General features: G+C 45.1%; 1 protein-coding gene across 7 annotated transcripts in view; it reads right to left on the reverse strand.

Annotated features, from left to right (window-relative positions):
- The window catches only part of TIMM10 (translocase of inner mitochondrial membrane 10), a 63,062-nt gene that overhangs the window by 24,352 nt on the left and 21,131 nt on the right, over window positions 1-17,579 (reverse strand). For 5 of the 7 annotated variants that reach the window (XM_044299925.1, XM_044299931.1, XM_044299930.1 and 2 more), the window contains one exon: window positions 10,530-10,626. In XM_044299925.1, the coding sequence (XP_044155860.1) occupies window positions 10,530-10,600 (71 nt within the window). In that variant the 5' untranslated portion in view covers window positions 10,601-10,626. Of the gene's footprint in view, window positions 1-10,529; window positions 10,627-16,984; window positions 17,041-17,579 lie in introns of all 7 variants that reach the window. The other 2 variants (XM_044299927.1, XM_044299928.1) reach the window with 1 other exon arrangement.

Raw genomic sequence — 17,579 nt, forward strand, 5'->3', positions numbered from 1 at the left:
CCGCAACTTTTTTGTACCATGCCCGGGTTTTGCGCATGGCGTTATATGGCTTGAGGACTTGATCAGAGAGATCAACTCCTCCCATATACCGATTGTAGGCGACAATACAATTGGGCTTGAGGACCGTTGCCGCGGTACCTCGCACAGGGACAGGGGTGATGCCGTTACCATGAATTGTGGACAGCATAAGGACATCCCTCTTGTCCTTATACCTGACCAGCAACAGGTTTCCAGTGGTAAGGGCACGGGTCTCACCCCTGGGGATAGGTACCTGGAGGGGGAGGGCAGGGAGGCCGCGTTGATTTTTCCACACGGTCCCACAAGCGAAAGTGGATCTGGCGGCAAGGGACTGGAACAAGGGGATACTGGTATAAAAGTTATCCACGTAAAGGTGGTAACCCTTATCCAGCAGTGGGAACATAAGGTCCCACACAAGTTTCCCGGTAACACCCAGAGTGGGGGGACATTCTGGGGGTTGAATCCGGGAATCTCGCCCCTCGTATATACGAAATTTGTAAGTGTACCCTGAGGTACTCTCACAAATTTTGTATAGCTTCACGCCATACCTCGCCCGCTTGGTGGGCACATACTGGCGGAAAATGAGTCTCCCCTTGAACGCAATGAGAGACTCATCAACCGCGACCTCTTTTCCAGGTACATAGGCCTCCATGAATTTGGCCCCAAAGTGATCGATGACCGGCCGTATCTTGTACAGACGGTCATGGGCAGGATCACCTCGGGGGGGGACATGCTGCATTATCGGAATAATGCAGACATTTCCGGATGGCCTCAAACCGGGAGAGTGTCATGGCCGTACTGTAAATTGGGGTCTGGTATAGGACGTCCCCACTCCAGTACAGCCTGACACTGGGTTTCTTGACCAGGCCCATATGCAGCACGAGGCCCCAAAATGTCCTCATTTTGGCTGCACTGACCGGCGTCCAGCCACCGGGCCTGGCCAAAAAGGAGCCCGGGTGTTGAGCGACGAACTGTTGGGCGTACAGATTCGTCTGCTCCACCATCAGATTTACCAGTGGGTCACTGAAAAAATTACGAAAAAAGTCATATTCAGTGTAGCCCACTGTGGAAATCTGGATTCCTGATTGGCCTACAAAATCAGGAATCACGGGCTCGTATCGCTCTGGGCTACACCAGACAAATTCATCGGCAGGGTGCTCCGGTGGATTTAACTGGTGGGCCGGGAAACCAGTACGAGCCCCAGAACTGCTCGTACTAGGCTGGGCCACAGGGTCCCTAACATGGCGGTCCCCTTGCTCCGCCTGGCGGCGTCTCCGCCGCCTTGGGGGATCATCATCATCGCTAGATGATGAGGAGGATGCGGATGACAACAGGAATGTGGGGTCATCCTCATCCTCTCTGGGACTCTCGGATTCGGAGGCAAGCTGGGCGTATGCCTCCTCGGCCGAGAACGTCCGGCGGGCCATAGGGGAGTGTGTGTCTGCGTGTATATGTGCGTGTGTGTAACTCTTTATTCTGTGTGCGTGTGTGTGGGGGCACGGGTGTTCACGAACTCACCCTAAAACTAAAAAAAATAAATAAAAAAATAACTGACTAAAAAAAAAAGGCCAAAAAAATGTGGGAAAAAAAATTCAAAACCGCTGATCAACCGTCCGAAGTTGATCAGCGGTGGGGTGTGCGATGCGCTAACAGTGGCCGGACACTAAGAGTGCCGGCCACAGTCAGCGTACACACAAAAAAAAAAATCCTGCACCCCAAAAAAGTGGGGGAAGGGGGAAGGGGGGAGGGGGGGGCAAGTGGCAGCACCCCTGGGGGGTCTAGGGTCACACAGCTGTGCTGTGGACCCCAGATACCCTAACTAGGGTGATGCAATGAAAAGTAAAAAAACTAACTTTCCCTTTTTTTCCCTGCCTAACCCAAACTTTCCCTAGCTGTCCCTATGTACCTGATGGGGGGGTGCTGGTGGCAGAGATCGGGTCCTGGGGGCACAGATCGGGTGCAGGCAGCGGCAGCAGACACGTGCAGGCAGCTCCTCTCTCCTCCGGCTCCGGAACACAAAAGGAGGAGGAGGAGAGGAGCGCCTGCCTCTTTTGAATCTGCCGCCGGACCGCCCACTGACCAATCAGAAAGCGATCCTGAGTGGTGATGTCACCATCACCACTCAGGATCGCTGGATGGTGATTGGTGGAGTGAAATCACACCACCATCACCATCCTGTTCCGGGTTATCGGGTCTTCAGAGACCCGAATAACCCGGAAACGCTGAAAACCGCAGGTCTGAATTGACCTGCGGTTTTCTGCGATCGCCGACATGGGGGGGGGTCACAGGACCCCCCGGCGCATTTGCCCCAGGTGCCTGCTCAATGATTTGAGCAGGCACCGGGTTCCGATCACCGCCCGCCGAGCGGCGGTGATCGGAACCATTCATGACGTACCGGTACGTCATGTGTCCTTAAGTACCAGGACATCATGACGTACCGGTACGTCATGTGTCCTTAAGAGGTTAAAACAAGTCAAAATAAGGCTCAGTAGTGTGTGTGGCCTCCACATGCCTGTATGACCTCCCTACAACGCCTGTGCATGCTCCTGATGAGGTGGCGGACGGTCTCCTGAGGGATCTCCTCCCAGACCTGGTCTAAAGCATCTACCAACTCCTGGACAGTCTGTGGTGCAACGCGACGTTGGTGGATAGGGTGAGACATGATGTCCCAGATGTGCTCAATTGGATTCAGGTCTGGGGAACGGGCGGGCCAGTCCATAGCATCAATGCCTTAGTCTTGCAGGAACTGCTGACACACTCCAGCCACATGAGGTCTAGCATTGTCTTGCATTAGGGGGAACCCAGGGCCAACCGCACCAGCATATGGTCTCAACAAGGGGTCTGAGGATCTCATCTCGGTACCTAAAGGCAGTCAGGCTACCTCTGGTGAGCACATGGAGGGCTGTGCAGCCCTCCAAAGAAATACCACCCCACACCATTACTGACCCAATGCTAAACCGGTCATGCTGTAGGATGTTGCAGGCAGCAGAACGTTCTCCACGGCGTCTCCAGACTCTGTCACGTCTGTCACATGTGCTCAGTGTGAACCTGCTTTCATCTGTGAAGAGCACAGGGCGCCAGTGGCAAATTTGCCAATCTTGGTGTTCTCTGGCAAACGCCAAACGTCCTGCACGGTGTTGGGCTGTAAGCACAACCCCCACCTGTGGACGTTGGGCCCTCATATCACCCTCATGGAGTCTGTTTCTGACCGTTCGAGCAGACACATGCACATTTGTGGCCTGCTGTAGGTCATTTTGCAGGGCTCTGGCAGTGCTCCTCCTGTTCCTCCTTGCACAAAGGCGGAGGTAGCGGTCCTGCTGCTGGGTTGTTGCCCTCCTACGGCCTCCTCCACGTCTCCTGATGTACTGGCCTGTCTCCTGGTAGCGCCTCCATGCTCTGGACACTAGGCTGACAGACACAGCAAACCTTCTTGCCACAGCTCGCATTGATGTGCCATCCTGGATAAGCTGCACTACCTGAGCCACTTGTGTGGGTTGTAGACTCCGTCTCATGCTACCACTAGAGTGAAAGCACCGCCAGCATTCAAAAGTGACCAAAACATCAGCCAGGAAGCATAGGAACTGAGAAGTGGTCTGTGGTCACCCCCTGCAGAACCACTCCTTTATTGGGGATGGGCATAAATAATGTATGTATTAGGGCTGCACGATATAGGAATTTTGTGCGATTGCGATTAGGGCCCTAAAAATTGCAATAACGATATGCAATGCAATATTTTAAAAGAATTGTGCTAGAGGTCTATTTGCTTGGATTTTCCCATATGAGCCGCTGACGCGGCTGGGTATGACATTGTTGTGGGGGGGATCTGTGGAGGACGCCGTGTTGTGGGGGGGGGGGGACCTGTGGAGGACGCCGTGTTGTGGGGGGGGGGGGGGGACCTGTGGAGGACGCCGTGTTGTGGGGGGGGGGGGGGGGGACCTGTGGAGGACGCCGTGTTGTGAGGGGGGGGGGGACCTGTGGAGGACGCCGTGTTGTGGGGGGGGGGGGCGAACCTGTGGAGGACGCCGTGTTGTGGGGGGGGGACGACCTGTGGAGGACGCCGTGTTGTGGGGGGGGGGGGGGGGGGACCTGTGGAGGACGCCGTTATATGGGGGACCTGTGGAGGACGCCGTTATATGGGGGACCTGTGGAGGACGCCGTTATATGGGGGACCTGTGGAGGACGCCGTTATATGGGGGACCTGTGGAGGACGCCGTTATATGGGGGACCTGTGGAGGACGCCGTTATATGGGGGACCTGTGGAGGACGCCGTTATATGGGGGACCTGTGGAGGACGCCGTTATATGGGGGACCTGTGGAGGACGCCGTTATATGGGGGACCTGTGGAGGACGCCGTTATATGGGGGACCTGTGGAGGACGCCGTTATATGGGGGACCTGTGGAGGACGCCGTTATATGGGGGACCTGTGGAGGACGCCGTTATATGGGGGACCTGTGGAGGACGCCGTTATATGGGGGACCTGTGGAGGACGCCGTTATATGGGGGATCTGTGGAGGACACATAGGGCCATGAGGGGGGCCAGCTTAAGACATATAGCATCTTATGCTGGTCCCCCTCATGTGTCCTAAACTGGGCACATAACTGCCTTTTGCGTGTAAAGTGTTTTACTAGTGTGTGTGTGAAACAATCTCTCTCCTAACAGGTCCGGCCTCTGTACTCACTATGAATGCAATGCACTGCAGCTAGCTGGCCGGCCGGCGCGTGACTGACGTCACTAAGTAATGCTCCTGCTTCCTGAAGTGGGAGGAGCGTTACTAAGTGACGTCAGTCACGCGCCGGCCGGCCACCTCGCTGCAATGCATTGCATTCATAGTGAGTACAGAGGCCGGACCTGTTACGAGAGAGATTGTTTCACACACACACACACACACTAGTAAAACACTTTACACGCAAAAGGCAGTTATGTGCGCAGGGCCCCTTTATATATAATCGCAGCATTTTCGGGTCGGCCATATCGCATTTGCCGATTATCACGATTTGATTATTTTTTCAGCCCTAGTATGTATATTATATAATATAATATATATATATATATATATATATATATATATATATATATTTTACACACACACACACACACACACACACAGTACAGACCAAAAGTTTAGACACACCTTTTCATTCAAAAGAGTTTTCTTTATTTTCAGGACTATGAAAATTGGAGATTCACACTGAAGGCATCAAAACTATGAATTAACATATGTGGAATTATATACATAACAAAAAAGTGTGAAACAACTGAAAATCTGTCATATTCTAGGTTTTTCAAAGTAGCCACCTTTTGCTTTGATTACTGCTTTGCACACTCTAGGCATTCTCTTGATGAGCTTCAAGAGGTAGTCACCTGAAATGGTTTTCACTTCACAGGTGTGCCCTGTCTGGTTTAATAAGTGGGATTTCTTGCCTTATAAATGGGGTTGGGACCATCAGTTGTGTTGTGGAGAAGTCAGGTGGATACACAGCTGATAGTCCTACTGAATAGACTGTTAGAATTTGTATTATGGCAAGAAAAAAGCAGCTAAGTAAAGAAAAACGAGTAGCCATCATTACTTTAAGAAATGAAGGTCAGTCAGTCCGAAAAATTGGGAAAACTTTGAAAGTGTCCCCAAGTGCAGTCACAAAAACCATCAAGCGCTACAAAGAAACTGACTCACATTCGGACCGCCCCAGGAAAGGAAGACCAAGAGTCACCTCTGCTGCGGAGGATAAGTTCATCCGAGTCACCAGCCTCAGAAATCGCAGGTTAACAGCAGCTCAGATTAGAGACCAGGTCAATGCCACACAGAGTTCTAGCAGCAGAGACATCTCTAGAACAACTGTTAAGAGAAGACTGTGTGAATCAGGCCTTCATGGTAGAATATCTGCTAGGAAACCATTGCTAACGACAGGAAACAAGCAGAAGAGACTTTTTTGGGCTAAAGAACACAAGGAATGGACATTAGACTAGTGGAAATCTGTGCTTTGTTCTTAAGAGTCCAAATTTGTGCAGAAAAGGTGAACGGATGGACCCCTGGTTCCCACCGTGAAGTATGGAGGAGGAGGTGTGATGGTGTGGGGGTGCTTTACTGGTAACACTGTTGGGGATTTATTCAAAATTGAAGGCATACTGAACCAGCATGGCTACCACAGCATCTTGCAGCGGCATGCTATTCCATCCGGTTTGCGTTTAGTTGGACCATCATTTATTTTTCAACAGGACAATGACCCCAAACACCTCCAGGCTGTGTAAGGGCTATTTGACCGTGAAGGAGAGTGATGGGGTGCTGCGCCAGATGACCTGGCCTCCACGGCCACCGGACCTGAACCCAATCGAGATGGTTTGGGGTGAGCTGGACCGCAGAGTGAAGGCAAAAGGGCCAACAAGTGCTAAGCATCTCTGGGAACTCCTTCAAGACTGTTGGAAGACCATTTCAGGTGACTACCTCTTGAAGCTCATCAAGAGAATGCCAAGAGTGTACAAAGCAGTAATCAAAGCAAAAGGTGGCTACTTTGAAGAACCTAGAATATGACAGTTTCAGTTGTTTCACACTTTATGTATATAATTCCAGTGTGGATCTACAATTTTCATAGTAATGAAAATAAAGAAAAAACTCTTTGAATGAGAAGGTGTGTCCAAACTTTTGGACACACACATATATATATATATATATATATATATATATATATATATATATATATATATATATATATATATATATATATATATATATATATATATATCAATCAGCCTAGGTATTATGCTCTCCCCCACCTTCTGTTTAGGGATTGTTTATGACATGTGTGTCCTACGTCTATTTATTAATTATTACTATTAACTCCAAATATTAATAATGAATATTCCCTTTTACATTGGCAAGCCAGCCAGGAGACAATATTAAATTATTAATATTCAGTATTGATATTAATAATATTAAATCCTTTACATTGGCGAGCCAGGCCCACTGCTAGGAATTTGTTGCTGTGTTTGGCTTTGGTGAAGAAAATCGCTTACTCTGTGAACTAGTCAGGCAACAGAGACGCGGACAGTGGATTCTGTGCATCCAGAGCCTGATAATATGGACAGGTATCTCAGTTTTTCAATCAGAGCAATATCTATATAGCAGAGAATCTAAATCTTTTGTTTTAGTATTTTAACGATTTTCTGTTGCTTTACACGCCCCCTGAACATGTGCGAGCGTCCATAGAAGTCACATACCATCGCTTTGAGAGAACTATCGTCATTGGTGCTGATCAGAAGTCCGGCTGGTCGGGAGAAGGCGTTCCAGGTACTATAGGACCTCTCATTCAAGCAGCAAATGAAGGACAGGAAAAGACAGCACCAGAGAAGATGGCATCTCAAAAAGTGAGTATGGACTTCTCCACAATACAGCACTTAACAAAACACAGCACATTTAACCCTATCCTCCCCACCACGTACAAGTCAGCAGAAATGCTGTAATCCGATTTGTTGACACAAGCTTGTAGTCATGACAAGCTATTAACAAACGGACAGTATTGTATAAGGTGACCAAACTGCTTCAGATGCTAGCCAAACTTGTGCATACATTTGAGGATAGCATTTGCAAGCCAGAGCATGTTGCACTGGTGTCTCAGTTAACAGAGACAATTCCTCTGAACATTCATTGTCAGTGCTATGCCAGTAATTTGAAGCAGGTTTCAGCATTGCGGGCAGGCTGGCATAGAATGTACAATCTACGGTTGACCGAGACACGCAGGTGGCTAAAATAGTCACAGTTTAGTGGAGCTGCAGAGGCAGAAGGAGGAAATTGAGGCTCAGTTGACTCAGTCGTATTCCGAGATCAAGGCCTTCAAGGAACGGGCTTGCCTCTACTGACGTGATGGTGCTGTTAGGTCCCAGCTGATGACTGGCATGCAACAGGTCATCAACAATTTTTCCAAAATGGTGCCGGTCCCTTCTTTTTCCTTAAAGGGGTATTCCCATCTTAGACAATGGGGGCATATCCATGGTCTGATAGGTGTGGGCCCCACTGCTAGGACCGGCACCTATATCGAGAACGGAGCCGGGAGCGCTGTGGCTGGAGGACCCCAGATTTCCCGGGGGTCCATCCACCACCAAGCGCTAATCCCTGCCTCTCCCATAGAAGTGAATGGAAGCGTGCCGCGCATGCACAGCCCATGCTCCCATTCATTTTTGATGGCCCCATAGAAATGAATGGAAAGCAGCTTTGCATGTGCAGTGCGTTCTCCTTCACTTTCGGAGCTCCGTTCTCGATATACACTCACCTAAAGAATTATTAGGAACACCATACTAATACGGTGTGGCACCCCCTTTTGCCTTCAGAACTGCCTTAATTCTACGTGGCATTGATTCAACAAGGTGGCCCATATTGATAGGATAGCATCTTGCAGTTGATGGAGATTTGAGGGATGCACATCCAGGGCACGAAGCTCCCATTCCACCACATCCCAAAGATGCTCTATTGGGTTCAGATCTGGTGACTGTGGGGGCCATTTTAGAACAGTGAACTCATTGTCATGGTCAAGAAACCATTTGAAATGATTCGAGCTTTGTGACATGGTGCATTATCCTGCTGGAAGTAGCCATCAGAGGATGGATACATGTTCTCATTCTGTTTACACCAAATTCGGACTCTACCATTTGAATGTCTCAACAGAAATCGAGACTCATCAGACCAGGCAAAATTTTTCAAGTCTTCAACAGTCCAATTTTGGTGAGCTCGTGCAAATTGTAGCCTCTTTTTCCTATTTGTAGTGGAGATTAGTGGTACCCGGTGGGGTCTTCTGCTGTTGTAGCCCATCTGCCTCAAGGTTGTGCGTGTTGTGGCTTCACAAATGCTTTGCTGCATACCTCAGTTGTAACGAGTGGTAATTTCAGTCAACGTTGCTCTTCTATCAGCTTGAATCAGTCGGCCCATTCTCCTCTGACCTCTAGCATCCACAAGGCATTTTTGCCCACAGGACTGCCGCATACTGGATGTTTTTCCCTTTTCACACCATTCTTTGTAAACCCTAGAAATGGCTGTGTGTGAAAATCCCAGTAACTGAGCAGATTGTGAAATACTCAGACCGGCCCGTCTGGCACCAACAACCATGCCACGCTCAAAATTGCTTAAATCACCTTTCTTTGCCATTCTGACATTCAGTTTGAAGTTCAGGAGATTGTCTTGACCAGGACCACCCCCCTAAATGCATTGAAGCAACTGCCATGTGATTGGTTGACTAGATAATTGCATTAATGAGAAATAGAACAGGTGTTCCTAATAATTCTTTAGGAGAGTGTAGGTGCGGGTCCCAGATACGCCCCCATTGTCCGAGATGAGAAAACCCCTTTAAAATTAGAGCCAGAATCTCCAAAAATGTTGCCTTGTCCAGGGGCAAAATTTGAGCCTATCCAGAATAACAGAAATTGTCACTCTGATATGATAAAATCTGAAACTCTCAGCCAATATATTTTGATCAAAACACATCTGTGCACACCTACCTGCGCCAGGGTGGTTTCAGTCAGGCAGGTTCTATGCTAAACCTACCTATGCCATTGGGCATCTACATTCAGGAGAGCAGACCCTGCACATATAGTGCGCTGCTCCTAGTTACCTCTGTGTGCATTGTAAAAGGGGATATTAATTTTTAAAGGATTTCTGTCATCAGAAATAACGTTATGTAGCTGACTGACATTAGAGATGTGCTAATGTCAGCAGTACATAACAGAACGCTTTATAACTTACTGTCTGCCACAGTACTCTTAAAATAAAGACTTTTGAAATATGCTAATACCTCTAGGTATTAGTATTCTGCGCAGGCGCAGTGAGTGAAGGGCGCTCTCCTGGTGCCGGCTATAGGGGGCAATAGTACTACTTAGTGCACTATAGATGGGCATTATAACTTTTGGGGGCAATAAAACTGGCGGCATTATGGTGGACTTAATTACTACCGAGGCACACTAGAGGCTTTAATACTACTGGGGAAACCAGAGTGGGGCATTAGTACTACTGGGTGCAATATATGCGGGCACTATGGTGGGCTTTACTACTGGAGGCTATAGAGCATTTTATTATGGGCACTATGGAGGACATTACTACTAGGGGCACTGTAGTGGCACTGTTACTAGTAAAGGACTATTTAATAAGGAAGCATTGTTACTGTGGGGGCACTGACAGTATCGGCTTAGCAGAATTATTCTTGGGGGACACTAAGTTTGTGGCACTATTATGTTCAGGGTTGCAATGTTTTCTAGGCACAATAGGTCAATAATTATTGAAATTGGAACTGTGTGGTACTAGCATTTTCAGGGGAACTATGTTTTTGCAGTATAGTATTTGGTAGCACTGGGGAGAACAGTAAGTACAGTTTTGGGTTGTTGAGAGGGTAGAGAGGAGGATAGAAAAGTAAAAACCTAAGATGTATGAACAATATAAGTCATAATGGCCAGAAATAGTCTCCTTATATACTAATACACTGGTAATGACTGGTACACTTAAAAAAAAATATGTATTAAGAAAATCTTCATTACCGGTTGTACATATCTGCCATCATTTCTACTTCAAGTTCTGCTGCCAATTGCTGGGCTCTTAATGGGTCCATGTTATTGCTTTATGTAATAAGTACCCCTATAGGAGATACATAAACAAAGAAATATAAATTATAAAATACTGTATAACTGAAATGCAAGGGAAATATATACAATTTACTGCAAATGATTATTTTCATGCACTGAGTTGCCCTTTCAGAAACATTCAGTCACAATAGTCACTCAGTCCAATTAACCACTTCCCGACATGAGCAGCAAAAATCGGGTTCCTGACATGTACCGTACAGCACACTGATCAAGCAAGCGCAGAAGCTGTTACTGACAGCCAGGCCCCTGATGTATCTGCCAGCGTTGCTGAACAACCGCTGATGCAGTCAATGCTGACTGCTGCATGTATGGGGTTCGAAGAGGGAGGGGGCTCCCTCTCTGAACCCATCAGCTCCCTGCTTTGCAACGACAGGGGGGGGCTGCCAACTATGGAGGCTTATGAGGCCCAGCAGTACACTGCAGTACAATACAGCATGTACTGCATTGAAACAGGAATCAAACCCTGAAAAGTTGAAGTCCCATAGTGGGACAAAAATAAAAATACTTAGACAAAAAAAAAAAAAAACACCCCTTGCTCTCATCAAGCCATGTACAATAAAAAATAAATAGACATTACATATCGCTGCATCAGTCACTAGCAGTTCTTTAACCACTTGCTATCTGGGCCATTTGCCCCTTCCTGACCAGGCCTAATTTTGCAAAACTGACATATCTCACTTTATGTGGTAATAACTTTGGAACACCTTCACTTATCCAAGTCAGTGATTGTTTTCTCGTGACACATTGTAATTCATGATAGCCATAAATTTGAGGCAATATATTTCACCTTAAATTTTTTCATAAACAAAAATTCGCAATTTTAAAAATTTCAATTTCTCTGCTTTTAAAACATAAAGTGATTCCTCATAAAATATGTATTACTTAACATTCCCCATATGTCTACTTTATGTTGGCATCATTTTGGAAATGTTATTTTATTTTTTTAGGATGTTATGAGGCTTAGAAGTTTAGAAGCAATTCTTCAAATTTTTAAGAAAATTGCCAAAACCCACTTTTTAAGGACTAGTTCAGGTCTGAAGTCACTTTGTGGTGCCTACATAGTAGATACCCCCATAAATGACCCCATTGTAGAAACTACACCCCTCAAGTTACTTAAAACCGATTTTACAAACTTTGTTAACCCTTTAAAACCGATTTTACAAACTTTGTTAACCCTTTAGGCGTTTCACAAGAATTAAAAGGAAAATGGAGATCAAATTTTTAAATTTCACTTTTTTGGCAGATTTTCCATTTTAATCCAATTTTTTCTTTAACACATCGATAGTTAACAGCCAAACAAAACTCTATTTATTACCCAGATTCTGCGGTTTACAGTAACACCCCAAATGTGGTCATAAACTGCTGTATGGGCAGGGCGCAGAAGAAAAGTAACTCCACATGGTTTTTAACTGCCATGTCCCATTTGAAGCCACCCTGATGCACCCTTACAGTAGAAACTCCCAAGAAGTGATCCCATTTTGGAAACTAGGGGATAAGGTGCCAGTTTTATTGGCACTATTTTTTGGTACATATGATTTTTTGATCATTCATTATAACACTTTATGCGGCAAGGTGACCAAAAAATTGGTTGTTTTAGCAGTTTTTATTTATTTTTACAGCATTCATCTGAGGGGTTCGGTCAAGTGCCATTTTTATAGAGCGGATTGTTACAGACGTGGTGATACCCAATATGTATACTTTTTCTAATTTATTAAAGTCTTACACAATAATAGCATTTTTGAAACAAAAAAATTATGTTTTAATGTGTCCATGTTCTGAGAGCTATAGTTTTTTTTTTTTTTTTTGAGATTTTCTTATGTAGGGGCTAATTTTTTGCGGGATGAGGTGACTGTTTTATTGGTACCATTTTGTGGGGCATACGCCTTTTTGATCACTTGGTGTTGCACTTTTTGTGATGTAAGGTGACAAAAATAGCTTTTTTTGACAGTTATTATATTTTTTTTTATGGTGTTTATTGGACTTGGTCGATTATGTGATATATTTATAGAGCCGACCGTCCCAGACGCGGCAATACCAAATAGGTCTATTTTATTTTTTTCTATTTTTTTTTATTCCTTACTTGGGGAATTATTATTATTTTTTTACATGTGAAACCTTTTTTTTTTTTTTTTACACTTTTCGGCCCCCATAAAGGTCATACAAGACATACATTCATACATTCACTTCTTCATTTTTTTTTTCCCTGTCGATTTCTCCTGTAACTGGGGCTGACATAGTAGCCCCAGTTACAAGAGAAATGCACCCCCCAGAGAGGCTGTACAGCGCAATACAGCCCGAGTGCAGGGCTGATCGAGGTCTCTGAAAGACTTCACACAGCTCCTGCACTCTCCAGTCCCGGCGGTCACAAGACCGCCGGAACAGGAGGCGCATAGCGCTTCCTGCTCTGCATACACAGCGCTCGGTGAGCGCTGTGTATACAGCGATCTAGACGGCAGGGACACCTGGGCACTGTCCCTGCCTTCTCTTAGGGTTGCCCTGCTGTCACTGACAGCGGGCAACCCGATCAGCAGCTGCACGATTAGCGTGCAGCTGCAGTTTCTGAACGGACGTTCTGGAACGTCTGTTCAGAAATAGAGAACCACCTCCCGGACGTTTATAGTCTATGGGCGGACGGGAAGTGGTAAAAAAATATATATAACTGTGCCAAAGTAGCCATTTTCTGGTCACCTTGCCTCACAAAAACCATAATAGCGGGTGATCAAAGAGTACTATTTACCCCAAAAATTGTATCAATCAAAAAAAAAAAATCAACTCATCTCCAAATACACCCCTCACAAAAGACCATCAGCAGGAAAGAAAAAAAATAAAACGCTAGACATCACTCTGCCTCTGTAATGAACTGCTCCAATATCACATGATCTACCAGAACAGCACATTTTTGGTCACCCACCCTTACAAAAATCATAATATTTAGCAAAGAAAATTTTGTTTCCACACCCACATGGTATCAAAGAAAACATTACTGCACCCACAATGGGGGTCACTTTGAGAGTGCCATTTAGAGGTGAAACTCGAAAAATTTGAATATCTTTTTCTTCCACACTTGTCCCTTCCACATAACTTTCTATTATTGCGTCGCTTTGATACAGCACTTTGGGAACTTCTTTTGCAATTACCTTTTGAGGCTTTCTCTCCTTATGGAGGATGTCAATGATTGTTTTCTGCACAACTGTCAGGTGAGCAGTCTTTCCCATGATTGTGATTCCTACTGAATCAGACAATTTAAAGGCTCGGGAACCCTTTGCAGGTGTTATGGATTAATTAGCTGACTAGAGTGCAACACTAAGCCTAGAATATTGAACCTTTTCACAATCTTCAAATTTTCAGAGATTGTGAATTTGGGGTTTTCAGAAGCTGTAAGCCGTAATCATCCAAATTATAGCCGTACATGTCCACCGGGCGCTTATGGAAGCGCTCACTAGTATGCATCGGGTGCAGGGAGCAGGGAAGAAGCTCAGCAAGCGCTTCCGATACTCACCCTCCTTGGTCTTCTTTGATGGGTCCCGTGCTGCACTGTCCTGCCCTCATACAGCGTCAGGACGTAGTGCACACACTATGACCTGGCGCTGCACGCTGTCAGGTGACAGTGCAGCGTGGGCCAAAGAACACAGGGGAGCGATACGCCGGACCCGGAGATGAAGAGGAGCCGCGGCGCAGGAGAGGTGAGGAGTTTTTTAAAAATTTGTATTCATCTGAGGTCTGATAGGGGTTAATAAAGTCAGTGAGAAGGGGGGGGGGGGGGGGATGGTGTGGAAATTGGCATTAGTATATTACAGTCATGTGAAAAAATTAGGACACCCTTTGAAAGCATGTGGTTTTTTGTAACATTTTTAATATAAGGTTATTTCATCTCCGTTTCAACAATACAGAGAGATTAAAGTAATCCGACTAAACAAAGAAAACTGAAGAAAAGTCTTTTCAAGATCTTCTGTAAATGTCATTCTACAAAAATGCCTATTCTAACTGAGGAAAAAGATAGGACACCCTTGCCCCTAATAGCGAGTGTTACCTCCTTTGGCTGAAATAACTGCAGTGAGACGGTTCTTGTAGCCATCTACCAGTCTTCGACATCGGTCTGAGGAAATTTTACCCCACTCCTCAATGCAGAACTTTTTCAGCTGTGAGATGTTTGAGGGGTTTCTTGCACGTACAGCCCTTTTCAAGTCACCCCACAGCATCTCAATGGGATTCAAATCTGGACTTTGACTTGGCCATTCCAGGACTCTCCATTTCTTCTTTTTCAGCCAATCTTTGGTTGATTTACTAGTATGTTTTGGGTCATTGTCATGTTGCATGGTCCAGTTCCGCTTCAGCTTTAATTTTCTAACTGATGGTCTCACATGTTCTTCAAGCACCTTCTGATACACAGTAGAATTCATTGTGGATTCTATGATGGTGAGCTGACCAGGTCCTGCTGCAGCAAAGCAGCCCCAAACCATGACACTTCCACCTCCATGCTTCACAGTTGGTATGAGGTTCTTTTCTTGGAATGCTGTGTTTGGTTTACGCCAAACATGTCCTCTGCTGTTGTGTCCAAATAATTCAATTTTGGACTCATCTGTCCAAAGAACATTATTCCAGAAGTCCTGGTCTTTGTCAACTTTATCTCTGGCAAATGTCAGTCTGGCCTCGATGTTTCTCTTGGAAAGCAAAGGTTTCCTCCTTGCACACCTCCCATGCAAGTTAAACTTGTACAGTCTCTTTCTGATTGTAGAGGAATGTACTTCTACATCAACAGTAGCCAGAGCCTGCTGTAGTTCTCGAGATGACACTTTAGGGTTTTTGGAGACCTCTTTTAGCATCTTGCGGTCTGCTCTTGGGGTGAACTTGCTGGGGCGACCAGTCCTGGGCATGTTGGCAGTTGTTTTGAAAGCCCTCCACTTGTAGACTATCTTCCGGACAGTGGAATGGCTGATTTCAAAATCTTTTGAGATCTTTTTAAATCCCTTCCCAGACTCATAGGCTGCTACAATCTTTTTTCTGAAGTCCTCTGACAGCTCTTTTGCTCTCACCATGGTGCTCACTCTCACTTCAACAGTCAGGAGCACACCAAACTAAATGTCTGAGGTTTAAATAGGGCAAGCCTCATTCAACATGCAGAGTAACGATCTACTAATTATGTGCACCTGGTGTGATATACCTGTGTGAGATCTGAGCCAATTTAAGAGGGAATACATGTGAGGGTGTCCTATCTTTTTCCTCAGTTAGAATAGGCATTTTTGTAGAATGACATTTACAGAAGATCTTGAAAAGACTTTTCTTCAGTTTTCTTTGTTTAGTCGGATTACTTTAATCTCTCTGTATTGTTGAAACGGAGATGAAATAACCTTTTATTAAAAATGTTACAAAAAAACCACATGCTTTCAAAGGGTGTCCTAATTTTTTCACATGACTGTATAAATGTAAATTATAAGTTGACTACCAACTAAGGGCTTTATTAATTTATAATTTACCGTACATTTAAAATATACCAGTGCCAAACGCAAATTTCCACCAACTAACTACCAACTAGCGGACTACCAACTAATATAATATATATTATAAATAATATATATTATTATAATATATAAAATATTGGTATAAATTATCGGTCTAAAAAAAAAAAAAAAAAAAAAAAAAAAAAAAAAAAAATCTATATCGGTCAATCCCTAGTAAAGACGGCACATCGCAGCGCTGGAAGGTGCCCGGTGCTGAACTGGTCACCTCCGAGGTGAGGCAGGGGGACATCAGTGTTTTGGGTCCCCTGCCAACGCTGCGATTAGCTGGAACAACGCTCCAGCCAATGGCTGCGCTATAGCTGCACAGGAAAGGGCAGAACCTCCCTGCATGCAGCCATTCTAGCTGATGACTGCATGCTGAGAGTTCTTTGCTTCTCTGTGCTCAATCTGCTGGGATTTGTGGTTCTACCGCAGCTTTCAAAGCCTTTACTGCTCCTGTAAAAGGAAGAACATCTGGCACATCTGCTGCAGTGATTTATTTTTTCTGCAGCAGAAGTTCCAGATCCCTAAATCAACCCCCTTCCCAAGCCTTCTCCCCCCCCCCCCCCCCCCCCAACCGCTCCCATCTAATTTTGCCTGCGGCAAAGAAATTTGTACTAGTTTTCTGTTACTGGAGCAGGAAAAAAATTTCCTGCTCCAAGTTCTGACCAGTCCGTACTTCACTGCTCAGAACCCCTGGGCTCTTTTTTTTGGCGCAGATATATATTTTTTCATCTGTCCCTTTTCTTTAGAATAGTTTTATAATATATATATATATATATATATATATATATATATATATATACACATACACATACATACATACAGTACAGACCAAAAGTTTGGACTCACCTTCTCATTCAGAGAGTTTTCTTTATTTTCAGGACTATGAAAATTGTAGATTCACACTGAAGGCATCAAAACTATGAATTAACACATGTGGAAGTATATACATAACGAAAAAGTGTGAAACAGATTTAAAATCGCATGTGGTCTCACCCACATACAATAACTTGCATGGGCACCATAAAACACAGCTGACATAACACGAATCACAGGTTAAATAAAATTTGAGGGGATAAGAAACCCCAGTACTTGGATGAATGAATTCACACCCCTTCACCATGTATTTGCAATTTACACAGTGAAGGCACGGATAACTGCCACATTTCTTAGGGGCCAAAAATGACTGATATACACCTTTTTGTGAGCCTATATCATTTTTTACTAGTTTATCCTTTAAATTACAGGCCCTCTTATACGACATTATGGGTCTGTTAGAGAATTCTGGGATATTCTTGTGTTCCGTATTTAGAATCCACCGGTGTGGATACTGGATAACACCTCTGTTTAAAACATTGTGTCATCTTTTCCAGAGTTTTATCCAGTATAGATGTGTCGCTAACTATCCTTTTAGCTCTAGTAAATGGGCTATACGGCAGTGACC

This window comes from Bufo gargarizans, chromosome 6 (genome assembly GCF_014858855.1).
Source record: "Bufo gargarizans isolate SCDJY-AF-19 chromosome 6, ASM1485885v1, whole genome shotgun sequence".
NCBI classification, from domain to species: Eukaryota; Metazoa; Chordata; class Amphibia; order Anura; family Bufonidae; genus Bufo; species Bufo gargarizans.